This window comes from Oncorhynchus kisutch, unplaced genomic scaffold (genome assembly GCF_002021735.2).
Source record: "Oncorhynchus kisutch isolate 150728-3 unplaced genomic scaffold, Okis_V2 scaffold3040, whole genome shotgun sequence".
Lineage (NCBI taxonomy): Eukaryota > Metazoa > Chordata > Actinopteri > Salmoniformes > Salmonidae > Oncorhynchus > Oncorhynchus kisutch.
Window position 1 is genome coordinate 226,270 of NW_022264985.1, and position 15,023 is coordinate 241,292.

A 15,023-nucleotide genomic window follows, 5' to 3' on the forward strand; every position below is an offset into this window, starting at 1 on the left:
GGATATCTTATAAGCTTCCGGGTGAGAGTCCTTCTCCTTGAAAGCGGCAGCTCTAGCCTTTAGCTCAGTGCGGATGTTTCCTGTAACCAATATCTTCTGGTTGGGGTATGTACCTATGGTCACTGTGGGGACGACATAATCAATGCACTTATTGATGAAGCCAATGATGTACTCCTCAATTCCATCGGAGGAATCCCTGAACATATTCCAGTCTGTGCTAGAAAAACAGTCCTGTAGTTCAGCATCTGCTTCACTTCCTTATTGACCGAGTCACTGGTGCTTCCTGCTTTAGTTTTTGCTTGCAAGCTGGAATCAGGAGGATATAATTATGGTCAGATTTATCAAATGGAGGGCGAGGGAGAGCTTTGTACGCGTCTCTGTGTCTGGAGTAAAGGTGGTCTAGAGTTTTTCCCCTCTGGTTGCACATTTTACATGCTGATACAAATTTGGTAAAACAGATTTAAGTTTCCCTGCTAGGAGCGCCGCCTCTGGATGAGCGTCTTCCTGTTTTCTTATGGTGGAATACAGCTCATTGAGTGTGCCAGCATCGGTCTGTGGTGGTGTGTCAACAGCTATGAAAAATGCAGATGAAAAATAGTGTGGTCTACAGCTTTTCATGAGATACTCTACCTCGGGCAAGCAAAACCTCGAGACTTCCTGAGATATCGTGCACCAGCTGTTGTTTACATATATGCATAGTCCGCCACCCCTCGTCTTACCAGACGCCGCTGTTCTATCATCAGCAGGATATCAACTACAATGTTAGCTGTAGGCCAGAACACTGGTCCCCCTGGTAGTTTAATTACAATGTTAGCTGTAGGTCAGAACACTGGTCCTCCTGGTAGTTTAACTACAATGTTAGCTGTAGGCCAGAACACTGGTCTTCCTGGTAGTTTAACTACAATGTTAGCTGTAGGCCAGAACACTGGTCCTCCTGGTAGTTTAATTACAATGTTAGCTGTAGGTCAGAACACTGGTCCTCCTGGTAGTTTAACTACAATGTTAGCTGTAGGCCAGAACACTGGTCCTCCTGGTAGTTTAACTACAATGTTAGCTGGAGGCCAGAACACTGGTCCTCCTGGTAGTTTAACTACAGTGTTAGCTGTAGGTCAGAACACTGGTCCTCCTGGTAGTTTAACTACAATGTTAGCTGGAGGCCAGAACACTGGTCCTCCTGGTAGTTTAACTACAGTGTTAGCTCTAGGTCAGAACACTGGTCCTCCTGGTAGTTTAACTACAGTGTTAGCTCTAGGTCAGAACACTGGTCCTCCTGGTGCCTACTGTTCCTCCTGGTTCCCACTGGTCCTCCTGGTAGTTTAACTACAATGTTAGCTGTAGGCCAGAACACTGGTCCTCCTGGTAGTTTAACTACAGTGTTAGCTGTAGGCCAGAACACTTGTGGTTTTAAACATTGAGGAGCCTTACTACCATTGGGACAAAGGATCATTTGGCCCCATTTCCTTTGTTCCCTGGTACCCTGTAGCTCAAACTCCTAGTTAAAGAGGATGTCTGGGGTCCATCAGCTCATGTGGGCTTTTGTTAAGCCTCTTATATCATCAAAAACATCCAGACCTGTCTGCTTGGCCCCGAGCACCTTACTATGCTGAACATATTTCTCTGGAAAACATTAGCATTTCCATACCAGAAAATGATACGATATGTTAAGACACTTTCAATGAATGACTTGTAAAAACAGTGACAATAGAACACAATCAACATTAAGAGCTTCCTTAAACAGGCTGCCTATCTTCCTAATGTACTGTCTTTGGCAACAGTCGTGCTGTATAATCATATGGTCTTAAGCCTACATTAGATCAGGGTTGTTGTCAATTAGAGATGGACAGCACAGTACCTGTTATCACTTATCAGAGTGGTAGGGACCACTGTGCTATTTGGAGGTTTATACGTGAGGGAGTCCTGTCCCAGAGTGTTGTCACGGAAATAGGAACGTAGAGGTTTGTAGTGAGGGATTCCTGTCACAGAGTGTTGTCATGGAAACATGAACCTAGAGGTTTATATGTGAGGGAGTCCTGTCTCAGTGGGTGTGCCTATGCCCTCCCAGGCCCACCCATGGCTAAGCCCCTGACCAGTCATGTGAAATCCATGAGGGAGGGTTAGAGGCTTCACCAACCTGTAGGTTATATAGTGGGAGGGTTAGAGTCTTCACCAACCTGTAGGTTATATAGTGGGAGGGTTAGAGGCTACACCAACCTGTAGGTTATATAGTGGGAGGGTTAGCGGCTTCACCAACCTGTAGGTTATATAGTGGGAGGGTTAGAGGCTACACCATCCTGTAGGTTATATAGTGGGAGGGTTAGAGGCTACACCAACCTGTAGGTTATATAGTGGGAGGGTTAGAGGCTTCACCAACCTGTAGGTTATAGAGTGGGAGGCTTCATCAACATGTAGGTTATATAGTGGGAGGGTTAGAGGCTACACTAACCTGTAGGTTATATAGTGGGAGGGTTAGGGACTACACCAACCTGTAGGTTATATAGTGGGTGGGTTAGAGGCTACACCAACCTGTAGGTTATATAGTGGGAGGCTTCACCAACCTGTAGGTTATATAGTGGGAGGGTTAGGGACTACACCAACCTGTAGGTTATATAGTGGGAGGGTTAGAGGCTTCACCAACCTGTAGGTTATATAGTGGGAGGGTTAGAGGCTACACCAACCTGTAGGTTATATAGTGGGTGGGTTAGCGGCTACACCAACCTGTAGGTTATATAGTGGGAGGCTACACCAACCTGTAGGTTATATAGTGGGAGGCTACACCAACCTGTAGGTTATATAGTGGGAGGCTACACCAACCTGTAGGTTATATAGTGGGAGGGTTAGAGGTTACACCAACCTGTAGGTTATATAGTGGGAGGGTTAGAGGCTTCACCAACCTGTAGGTTATATAGTGGGAGGCTACACCAACCTGTAGGTTATATAGTGGGAGGGTTAGAGACTACACCAACCTGTAGGTTATATAGTGGGAGGGTTAGAGGCTACACCAACCTGTAGGTTATATAGTGGGAGGGTTAGAGGCTACACCAACCTGTAGGTTATATAGTGGGAGGGTTAGAGGCTACACCAACCTGTAGGTTATATAGTGGGAGGGTTAGAGGCTTCACCAACCTGTAGGTTATATAGTGGGAGTTAGAGGCTTCACCAACCTGTAGGCTATATAGTGGGAGGGTTAGAGGCTTCACCAACCTGTAGGTTATATTGTGGGAGGCTTCACCAACCTGTAGGTTATATAGTGGGAGGGTTAGAGGCTACACCAACCTGTAGGTTATATAGTGGGAGGGTTAGAGACTTCACCAACCTGTAGGTTATATAGTGGGAGGGTTAGAGGCTTCACCAACCTGTAGGTTATATTGTGGGAGGCTTCACCAACCTGTAGGTTATATAGTGGGAGGGTTAGAGGCTACACCAACCTGTAGGTTATATAGTGGGAGGGTTAGAGGCTTCACCAACCTGTAGGTTATATAGTGGGAGGGTTAGAGACTTCACCAACCTGTAGGTTATATAGTGGGAGGGTTAGAGGCTTCACCAACCTGTAGGTTATATTGTGGGAGGCTTCACCAACCTGTAGGTTATATAGTGGGAGGGTTAGAGGCTTCACCAACCTGTAGGTTATATAGTGGGAGGGTTAGAGGCTACACCAACCTGTAGGTTATATAGTGGGAGGGTTAGAGGCTACACCAACCTGTAGGTTATATAGTGGGAGGGTTAGAGGCTACACCAACCTGTAGGTTATATAGTGGCAGGGTTAGAGGCTACACCAACCTGTAGGTTATATAGTGGGAGGGTGTGGTGTTGCCAAGGCAACACAAGGTCTTTAGTTCCCAGTCCCAACCTGTAGGTTGTATAGTGGGAGGGTGTGGTGTTGCCAAGGCAACACACGGTCTTTAGTTCCCAGGCTCAACCTGAGGCTGCAGCCTCTAAAATGACAAGTTCAATCAAAACTGTTGTGTGGCAGAACGAGGCCTGGCGCAGTTAGGCTGTGTGCACACGACAAGTCGGGTCTGATTGTGTTCATGCTGGGTTTACCTGAGATTATCAGATGTTTACCTGAGATTATCAGCGGTTTACCTGAGATTATCAACGGTTTACCTGAGATTATCAGCGGTTTACCTGAGATTATCAGCGGTTTACCTGAGATTATCAGCGGTTTACCTGAGATTATCAGCGGTTTACCTGAGATTATCAGCGGTTTACCTGAGATTATCAGCGGTTTACCTGAGATTATCAACTGTTTACCTGAGATTATCAACTGTTTACCTGAGATTATCAACTGTTTACCTGAGATTATCAACTGTTTACCTGAGATTATCAACTGTTTACCTGAGATTACTGTTAGAGAAACCAGTAACATCTCCTCTGAAGTAGGATCCATTTGATCAGTGGGTTATCCTCTGGGATTTAACCCTGAATTAGAGCGGGTTCAAAACTGGAGCCATTCCATAGTGGGACTGTACATTTGACAGTTATGACTGCAAATGCTTCAGCAATAATACAATACAGGTAGAGAGAGAGAGAGGAGGTAGAGAGAGAGAGAGGAGGTAGAGAGAGAGAGGAGGTAGAGAGAGAGAGGAGGTAGAGAGAGGTAGAGAGAGAGAGAGAGAGAGAGGAGGTAGAGAGAGAGAGAGAGAGAGAGGAGGTAGAGAGAGAGAGAGGAGGTAGAGAGAGAGAGGGGAGGTAGAGAAAGAGAGAGGGGAGGTAGAGAGAGAGAGGAGGTAGAGAGAGAGAGAGGAGGTAGAGAGAGGAGGTAGAGAGAGAGAGGAAGTAGAGAGAGAGAGGGCGGTAGGGAGGTAGAGAGAGAGAGAGAGAGAGGAGGTAGAGAGAGAGAGAGAGAGAGAGAGAGGAGGTAGAGAGAGAGAGAGAGAGAGAGAGAGAGAGAGAGAGGAGGTAGAGAGAGAGAGAGAGAGGAGGTAGAGAGAGAGAGGGGAGGTAGAGAAAGAGAGAGGGGAGGTAGAGAGAGAGAGAGGAGGTAGAGAGAGGAGGTAGAGAGAGAGAGGAAGTAGAGAGAGAGAGGGCGGTAGAGAGGTAGAGAGAGAATGGCCAAAGATTAGAGGGAATGGTTGAGTGATAATGGACAGAACAAAATGTGAATGGACAACGTTCAAGATGAAAGTTCATTCATTTTATTTAAAAAACAAAACAAAAAATCCACATGTAATTTAGTTCCAACAGCTTCTTGTAGTATTGAATGGACACATCCATTACACCCTGGTTTACATGGAAAGCAAATCAACGTAGAAGAAGTAGAGTTGAGTGGAAATGAGAATAATCATTCTGACTAACCAAATGTTGGTTGAGCTGTATACATCCTTGCAAAGCACCATGGGTATCAACATGGATGAATGATAACATGTTCAAACTGACAATAAACCTCTGCTGTGTTCCTCGTCTTTATATCAGAGCTCCAGAAACATGTTATATGGCCCCAAATGGCACCCTATTCCCTATATCCTGCACTCCTTTAGGGCCCTGGTCAAATGTAGTGGGCTATATAGGGAATAGGGTGCTATAGGGCCCTGGTCAACAGTAGTGGACTATATAGGGAATAGGGTCCCATTGAGCCCTGGTCAACAGTAGTGCTCTATATGGGGAATAGGGTGCCATTTGGGACGGCATCGATAACAACAAGCATCTAATGTCAGAACAGCAACTTGTTTTAACATGCTAACCAACACAAGTGTTAAATCAAGCTACTCCACTTCCCTTCTCTCACCAACAGTCGTCCACTCAACAGACATTTTGGAAAAGCAGCTACCATCAGAGACCGATGCTGATAGACCAGAAGACCTCTGCTATCAGTGTAACGTCCCAGGCCGACCCAGACATCTCTACCATCAGAGACCGATGCTGGTAGACCAGAAGACCTCTGTTATCAATGTAACGTCCCAGGACAGGCCGACCCAGACATCTCTACCATCAGAGACCGATGCTGGTAGACCAGAAGACCTCTGCTATCAGTGTAACGTCCCAGGACAGGCCGACCCAGACATCTCTACCATCAGAGACCGATGCTGGTAGACCAGAAGACCTCTTATCAATGTAACGTCCCAGGACAGGCCTCTGACATCATATCCTCCCTCTCCACAACCAACATGTGTACATCAAGAACCTCTGACATCATATCCTCCCTCTCCACAACCACCATGTGTACATCAGGAACCTCTCAGAACTGCAGCACCAACCTTATTCACTACGTTGCTCGTTCAAACATCCAGACCACACAACCACATTCCTCCTCCTATCCATCTGAGCTGTGTGTATCATGTCTGTACCAGGACGTACGATCAGAACTGTAAAGTGCACTTAGAGAATGACCACATTCCTCCTCCTATCCCTCTGAGCTGTGTGTATCATGTTGTCTGTACCAGGACGTACGATCACAACTGTAAAGTGCACTTAGAGAATGACCACATTTCCAACAATGCTGGTTGAATCTAAAAACAGACAGGGGACAGACAGGAGACTGTCTCAGCTAGAGACAGACAGGAACAGGGGACAGACAGGAGACTGTCTCAGCTAGAGACAGACAGGAACAGGGGACAGACAGGAGACTGTCTCAGCAAGGATTGGACTTAGAGTGTCTGGGTCTGGACAGAAGACGGCCATTTTGATCAAGATACATAGCTGTAACAGTAGTAGCAGAGAAGATCGAGAGAACCAGGACCCTGCAATGTCCTTCCAGTCTATATTGAAAGTTGGCCTGCCCATTGGACAACAGAAAGACAAAGATGGACGTTTTGAGGTATGTGTGAATGTTCTGAGAGGATGACAGCTTTATCTCGTCCTCAGTTTCAGTCTGAAATTTCCCACAGCCCTGACTGGATAAACAGGGAGAGAAAAACCAACCCAGTTTAAACAAGGATCCCTTTTCCCCCGACAGTCTTTCAGTTTGAGACTGGACAGAGACAGAGGAGACAGACAGGACAGAGACAGAGGAGACAGACAGGACAGAGACAGAGGAGACAGACAGGACAGAGACGGGAGAGAGAACGAGACAGATAGACAATATCAACAATCCTTTCGTAATGTCCTAAGATTGTCGCCATGCGTTTGGACTGTCCGACATCCGAAAATAAAATGAGGCATATATTGAAAGACGGAATGACAAAGTACTGCAAGAATTCAATGAATAGATATACAATGTTTTTCTTTATAGCTTATAAATACGGTAATATACACTGTGTGGTACAAAAATATTAAAACACTTTGCCAAAAAAACAACTAAATGATTCGAAGAACTGATCAGGTACAATAACTAGTCCTCTGTGGAGAAGTTTCCCTCGGGGGGGAAGATGGAGAAGTTTCCCTCGGGGGGGGAAGATGGAGGAGAAGTTTCCCTCGGGGGGAAGATGGAGGAGAAGTTTCCCTCGGGGGGAAGATGGAGGAGAAGTTTCCCTCGGGGGGAAGATGGAGGAGACGTTTCCCTCGGGGGGGAAGGAGGAGACGTTTCCCTCGGGGGGGAAGATGGAGGAGAAGTTTCCCTCGGGGGGGAAGATGGAGGAGAAGTTTCCCTCGGGGGGGAAGATGGAGGAGAAGTTTCCCTCGGGGGAAGATGGAGGAGAAGTTTCCCTCGGGGGGAAGATGGAGGAGAAGTTTCCCTCGGGGGGAAGATGGAGGAGAAGTTTCCCTCGGGGGGAAGATGGAGGAGAAGTTTCCCTCGGGGGGAAGATGGAGGAGAAGTTTCCCTCGGGGGGAAGATGGAGGAGAAGTTTCCCTCGGGGGGAAGATGGAGGAGAAGTTTCCCTCGGGGGAAGATGGAGGAGAAGTTTCCCTCGGGGGGAAGATGGAGGAGAAGTTTCCCTCGGGGGGAAGATGGAGGAGAAGTTTCCCCCGGGGGGAAGATGGAGGAGAAGTTTCCCTCGGGGGGAAGATGGAGGAGAAGTTTCCCTCGGGGGGAAGATGGAGAAGTTTCCCTCGGGGGGAAGATGGAGGAGAAGTTTCCCTCGGGGGGGAAGATGGAGGAGAAGTTTCCCTCGGGGGGGAAGATGGAGGAGAAGTTTCCCTCGGGGGGAAGATGGAGGAGAAGTTTCCCTCGGGGGAAGATGGAGGAGAAGTTTCCCTCGGGGGGAAGATGGAGGAGAAGTTTCCCTCGGGGGGAAGATGGAGTGGAGAAGTTTCCCTCAGGGGGAAGATGGAGGAGAAGTTTCCCCTCGGGGGGAAGATGGAGGAGAAGTTTCCCTTGGAGGCAGAGAGAATACAGGTGAAACAGAGGTAGACCTCAGAAGGTAGGCTCAGAAGGTAGGCTACAGCGTAAGATAGATGACCCCCCCCTCAGTAACAGATGTGTTCTGTGTCTGTCTCATCCAGACAGGATACATGACCCCCCCTCAGTAACAGATGTGTTCTGTGTCTGTCTCATCCAGACAGGATACATGACACCCCCCCCCCCTCAGTAACAGATGTGTTCTGGGTCTCTCATCCAGACAGGATAGATGACCCCCCCCTCAGTAACAGATGTGTTCTGTGTCTGTCTCATCCAGACAGGATAGATGACCCCCCCCCCTCAGTACCAGATGTGTTCTGGGTCTCTTACCCAGACAGGATAGATGACCCCCCCCCCCTCAGTAACAGATGTATTCTGGGTCTCTCATCCAGACAGGATACATGACCCCCCCCCCCCCCCCCCTCAGTACCAGATGTGTTCTGGGTCTCTCATCCAGACAGGATACATGCCCCCCCCCCCCCTCCTCCTCCTCAGTACCAGATGTGTTCTGGGTCTCTCTTCCAGACAGGATACATGACCCCCCCTCAGTAACAGATGTGTTCTGGGTCTCTCATCCAGACAGGATACATGACCCCCCCCTCAGTACCAGATGTGTTCTGGGTCTCTCTTCCAGACAGGATACATGACCCCCCCTCAGTAACAGATGTGTTCTGGGTCTCTCATCCAGACAGGATACATGACCCCCCCCCCTCAGTACCAGATGTGTTCTGGGTCTCTCATCCAGACAGGATACATGCCGCCCCCCCCCCCCTCAGTACCAGATGTGTTCTGGGTAAAGATCATCTTCAGTTGCAGTCTGGCAATTAAAACAAAAACATACAGAGAACTATAAAATAACCTCAAATGACAGAACATAGATTTTGGTTGAATATTGTGCAGTAATAACATCATCAGATGTGAGAATCTGTTTCCCCATCACACAACAGACAGCGTGATGACGTTGTCTTTCTGACCTTCTGTGAACCCTGACCTCGACCTCTGTACCCCACCCCTTCCTGGACCTATGGGTCAGGTCAGGAGTGTTGTGGTAGTGACGAGGGGCCCCGGGTCGGGTCAGGAGTGTTGTGGTAGTGACGAGGGGCCCCGGGTCGGGTCAGGAGTGTTGTGGTAGTGACGAGGGGCCCCGGGTCGGGTCAGGAGTGTTGTGGTAGTGACGAGGGGCCCCGGGTCGGGTCAGGAGTGTTGTGGTAGTGATGAGGGACCCCGGGTCGGGTCAGGAGTGTTGTGGTAGTGACGAGGGGCCCTGGGTCGGGTCAGGAGTGTTGTGGTAGTGACGAGGGGCCCTGGGTCGGGTCAGGAGTGTTGTGGTAGTGACGAGGGGCCCTGGGTCGGGTCAGGAGTGTTGTGGTAGTGACTAGGGGCCCTGGGTCGGGTCAGGAGTGTTGTGGTAGTGACGAGGGGCCCTGGGTCGGGTCAGGAGTGTTGTGGTAGTGACGAGGGGCCCCGGGTCGGGTCAGGAGTGTTGTGGTAGTGACGAGGGGCCCCGGGTCGGGTCAGGAGTGTTGTGGTAGTGACGAGGGGCCCTGGGTCGGGTCAGGAGTGTTGTGGTAGTGACGAGGGGCCCTGGGTCGGGTCAGGAGTGTTGTGGTAGTGACGAGGGGCCCTGGGTCGGGTCAGGAGTGTTGTGGTAGTGATGAGGGGCCCTGGGTCGGGTCAGGAGTGTTGTGGTAGTGACTAGGGGCCCCGGGTCGGGTCAGGAGTGTTGTGGTAGTGATGAGGGGCCCTGGGTCGGGTCAGGAGTGTTGTGGTAGTGATGAGGGGCCCTGGGTCGGGTCAGGAGTGTTGTGGTAGTGACGAGGGGCCCTGGGTCGGGTCAGGAGTGTTGTGGTAGTGACGAGGGGCCCTGGGTCGGGTCAGAGGTTCTTTATGTACCCTGTTAGATGAATAAGGAGCTTGTAAAATATGTAGTACCTAGTTGAAGCAATACAGGCAGACAGGAAGTCCTGGAAAACCAGGAAACCATTAGAAAGGAGCTCAAATCACTCAGTACACCTTGTTGTCTGTTACTATGGAAACCAGCTGACTGGTTACTATGGGGATCACTGATCCACTACAAAATGGCTGCCCAGGCTGCAGAGTGCCGTGGTGCAGTAGCTGTCTGTCACCTCCAGGGGGCGTCATCCTGCCTCACCACTCCCTCCATCCATCCATTGTTTTCGGGCGTGTGTTATTTGGCGTCAGATAGTTCCATGTATGTGTTTTAAATGTTCTTCCAGACTCGTAAAAACGGACCGTTTGTATCTTCTGGATTTAAGGCAACTTATCATGTTTATGATGGTTTTAATAAAACGTTTTCTTACAAAATAAAAAATAAATGTACAAATGTTTGAATACAAACCTCTACGGCGTATCCAGTAAACGCTGTATAGAAAATATATAGATATGCTTCTTTCTATTTTTAAAATGTACAAATGTTCCCGGAGCTCTTTCTTCCACCCCGAGCTTCCTGTTTCTCTGTTCATATGTTCTGTACATCCCTCAGCAGCCTCCTCTCCTCCCCCTCTTTTAGAAACACAATATCAACAGTTGTTATGTACAGCGAGGGGTTTCAGGAGGAGTCTGTGCAGGGTGATGGGGGCGGGGGGTAGAGGTGGTGAGAGTAGGAGCGCTCCGTATAGGGGGAGGGGGGGCAGCTCTCACAGTTCTCCTCCGCTGACAGGTACTGGCTGCGGGGGTGGGGGGTGGGGGGAAGGGTTCCGAGTCGTAGTTCAGGTCGCTGGTGTAACCTTTGGCGACGCCGGAGTTGGAGGTGGGCGGGGCGCGGCGTCCGGGGGTGTAGTCGCTGTCGCAGACGTCCGTGGAGCAGGGGGTTGTGGGAGGGGCGAAGTGACTGTAGGTGTAGGGACGGTAACTGGGGACAGGAAGGAGAGCAGAAACATTAATTAGCCTGACAGAAGAAGAGATCAGTCTCCAGACACAAGTTACCAACCTGTTGTACATTTACATGACTGACTGTTTGAAGAAGAGATGGGTCTCCAGACATTATGAGAAGACGGGCTCAGCAGAGGTCAGAACCAGAAGCAGACAGCAACTGATCAGACCCGTAGTTTTATATGTTGACTAGTCTTCCTGGATATGTCATTATATTACCACTATAATATTATTATATTACTACTATAATATTAACATTATATTACTACTATAATATTAACATTATATTACTACTATTAACATTATATTACTACTATAATATTAACATTATATTACTACTATAATATTAACATTATATTACTACTATTAACATTATATTACTACTATAATATAACTACTATAATATAACATTATATTACTACTATAACATTATATTACTACTATAATATAACATTATATTACTACTATAATATTAACATTATATTACTACTATAATATTAACATTATATTACTACTATTATATAACTACTATAATATTAACATTATATTACTACTATACTATTAACATTATATTACTACTATAGTATTAACATTATATTACTACTATAATATTAACATTATATTACTACTATATTACTACTATAATATTAACATTATATTACTACTATAATATTAACATTATATTACTACTATAATATAACTACTATAATATTATTATATAACTACTATAATATTATTATATTACAACTATAATATTAACATTATATTACTACTATAATATTATTATATAACTACTATAATATTATTATATTACAACTATAATATTAACATTATATTACTACTATAATATTAACATTATATTACTACTATAATATTACTACTATACTATTAACATTATATTACTACTATAATATTAACATTATATTACTACTATAATATTAACATTATATTACTACTATAATATTACTACTATAATATTAACATTATATTACTACTATAATATTAACATTATATTACTACTATTAACATTATATTACTACTATTAACATTATATTACTACTATTAACATTATATTACTACTATTAACATTATATTACTACTATTAACATTATATTACTACTATAATATTACTACTATACTATTAACATTATATTACTACTATACTATTAACACTATATTACTACTATAATATTAACATTATATTACTACTATACTATTAACACTATATTACTACTATAATATAACATTATATTACTACTATAATATTAACATTATATTACTACTATTAACATTATATTACTACTATAATATGAACATTATATTACTACTATTAACATTATATTACTACTGTTAACATTATATTACTACTATACTATTAACACTATATTACTACTATAATATAACATTATATAACTACTATAATATTATTATATTACTACTATAATATTATTATATTACTACTATAATATTATTATATTACAACTATAATATTAACATTATATTACTACTATAATATTATTATATTACTACTATAATATTAACACTATATAACTACTATAATATAACATTATATAACTACTATAATATTATTATATTACTACTATAATATTAACATTATATTACTACTATAATATTAACACTATATTACTACTATAATATTAACATTATATTACTACTATTAACATTATATTACTACTATAATATTACTACTATACTATTAACATTATATTACTACTGTAATATTAACATTATATTACTACTATAATATTAACATTATATTACTACTATTATATTACTACTATACTATTAACATTATATTACTACTGTACTATTAACATTATATTACTACTATAATATTAACATTATATTACTACTATATTACTACTATAATATTAACATTATATTACTACTATATTACTACTATAATATAAACATTATATTACTACTATAATATTATTACTATAATATTAACATTATATTACTACTATAATATTATTACTATAATATTAACATTATATTACTACTATAATATTATTACTATAATATTAACATTATATTACTACTATAATATTATTACTATAACATTAACATTATATTACTACTATATATAACATTATATTACTACTATAATATAACATTATATTACTACTATAATATTATTACTATAATATTAACATTATATTACTACTATAATATTATTACTATAATATTAACATTATATTACTACTATAATATTATTACTATAATATTAACATTATATTACTACTATAATATTATTACTATAATATTAACATTATATTACTACTATAATATTATTACTATAATATTAACATTATATTACTACTATAATATTATTACTATAAGATTTAACATTATTTACTACTATAATATTACTACTATACTATTAACATTATATTACTACTATAATATTAACATTATATTACTACTATAATATTAACATTATATTACTACTATAATATAACTACTATAATATTAACATTATATTACTACTATAATATTATTACTATAATATAACATTATATTACTACTATAATATTAACATTATATTACTACTATTAACATTATATTACTACTATACTATTAACACTATATTACTATAATAAAAATTACTACTATAATATAACATATTACTACTATAATATAACATATTACTACTATAATATAACATATTACTACTATAATATAACATATTACTACTATAATATAACATATTACTACTATATATAACATTACTACTATAATATAACATATTACTACTATAATATTACATTCTATTACTACATAATATAACATATTACTATAATATAACATTATATTACTACTATACTATTAACATTATATTACTACTATAATATTAACATTATATTACTACTATACTATTAACATTATATACTACTATACTATTAACATTATATTACTACTATAATATAACATTATATTACTACTATAATATAACATTATATTACTACTATTAACATTATATTACTACTATAATATTAACATTATATTACTACTATAATATTACTACTATAATATTAACATTATAATTACTACTATAATATTACTACTATAATATTAACATTATATTACTACTAATAATTAACTATAATTATATTACTACTATAATAATATATTAAATATAACATATATACTACTATACTATTAACATTATATTACTACTATAATATTAACATTATATTACTACTATAATATAACTACTATAATATAACATTATATAACTACTATAATATTATTATATTACTAACTATATATTAAATTATATTACTACTATAATATTAACATTAGTATTACTACTATAATATTACTACTATAATATTAACATTAATACTACTCTAATATTACATTATTTACTACTATAATATTAAAATTATATTACTACATATAATATTAACATTATATTACTACTATAATTATAACTACTATAATATAACATTATATAATACTATAATATTATTATATTACTACTATATATTAACATTATATAATACTATAATATTATTTATTACTACATACTATTAACATTATATTACTACTATTAACACTATATTACTACTATAATATTACTACTATAATATTAACATTATATTACTACTATAATATTACTACTATAATATTAACATTATATTACTACTATAATATTAACATTATATTACTACTATAATATTATTATATAACTACTATAATATTATTATATTACTACTATATATTAACATTATATTACTACTATAATATTACTACTATAATATTAACATTATATTACTACTATAATATTACTACTATAATATTAACACTATATTACTACTATAATATTAACATTATATTACTACTATAATATTAACATTATATTACTACTATTAACATTATATTACTACTA

The 15,023-nt window shown here is 40.3% G+C and overlaps 1 protein-coding gene across 1 annotated transcript in view; it reads right to left on the minus strand.

Moving 5' to 3' along the window:
• Positions 1-10,499: 10,499 nt before the first annotated feature.
• The window catches only part of LOC109886113 (low-density lipoprotein receptor-related protein 6-like), a 79,237-nt gene continuing 74,713 nt past the window's right edge, over positions 10,500-15,023 (minus strand). Inside the window, 2 exon segments of the mRNA XM_031820090.1 lie at positions 10,500-10,912; positions 10,915-11,087. Of these exon segments, the coding sequence (XP_031675950.1) occupies positions 10,785-10,912; positions 10,915-11,087 (301 nt within the window). The 3' untranslated portion in view covers positions 10,500-10,784.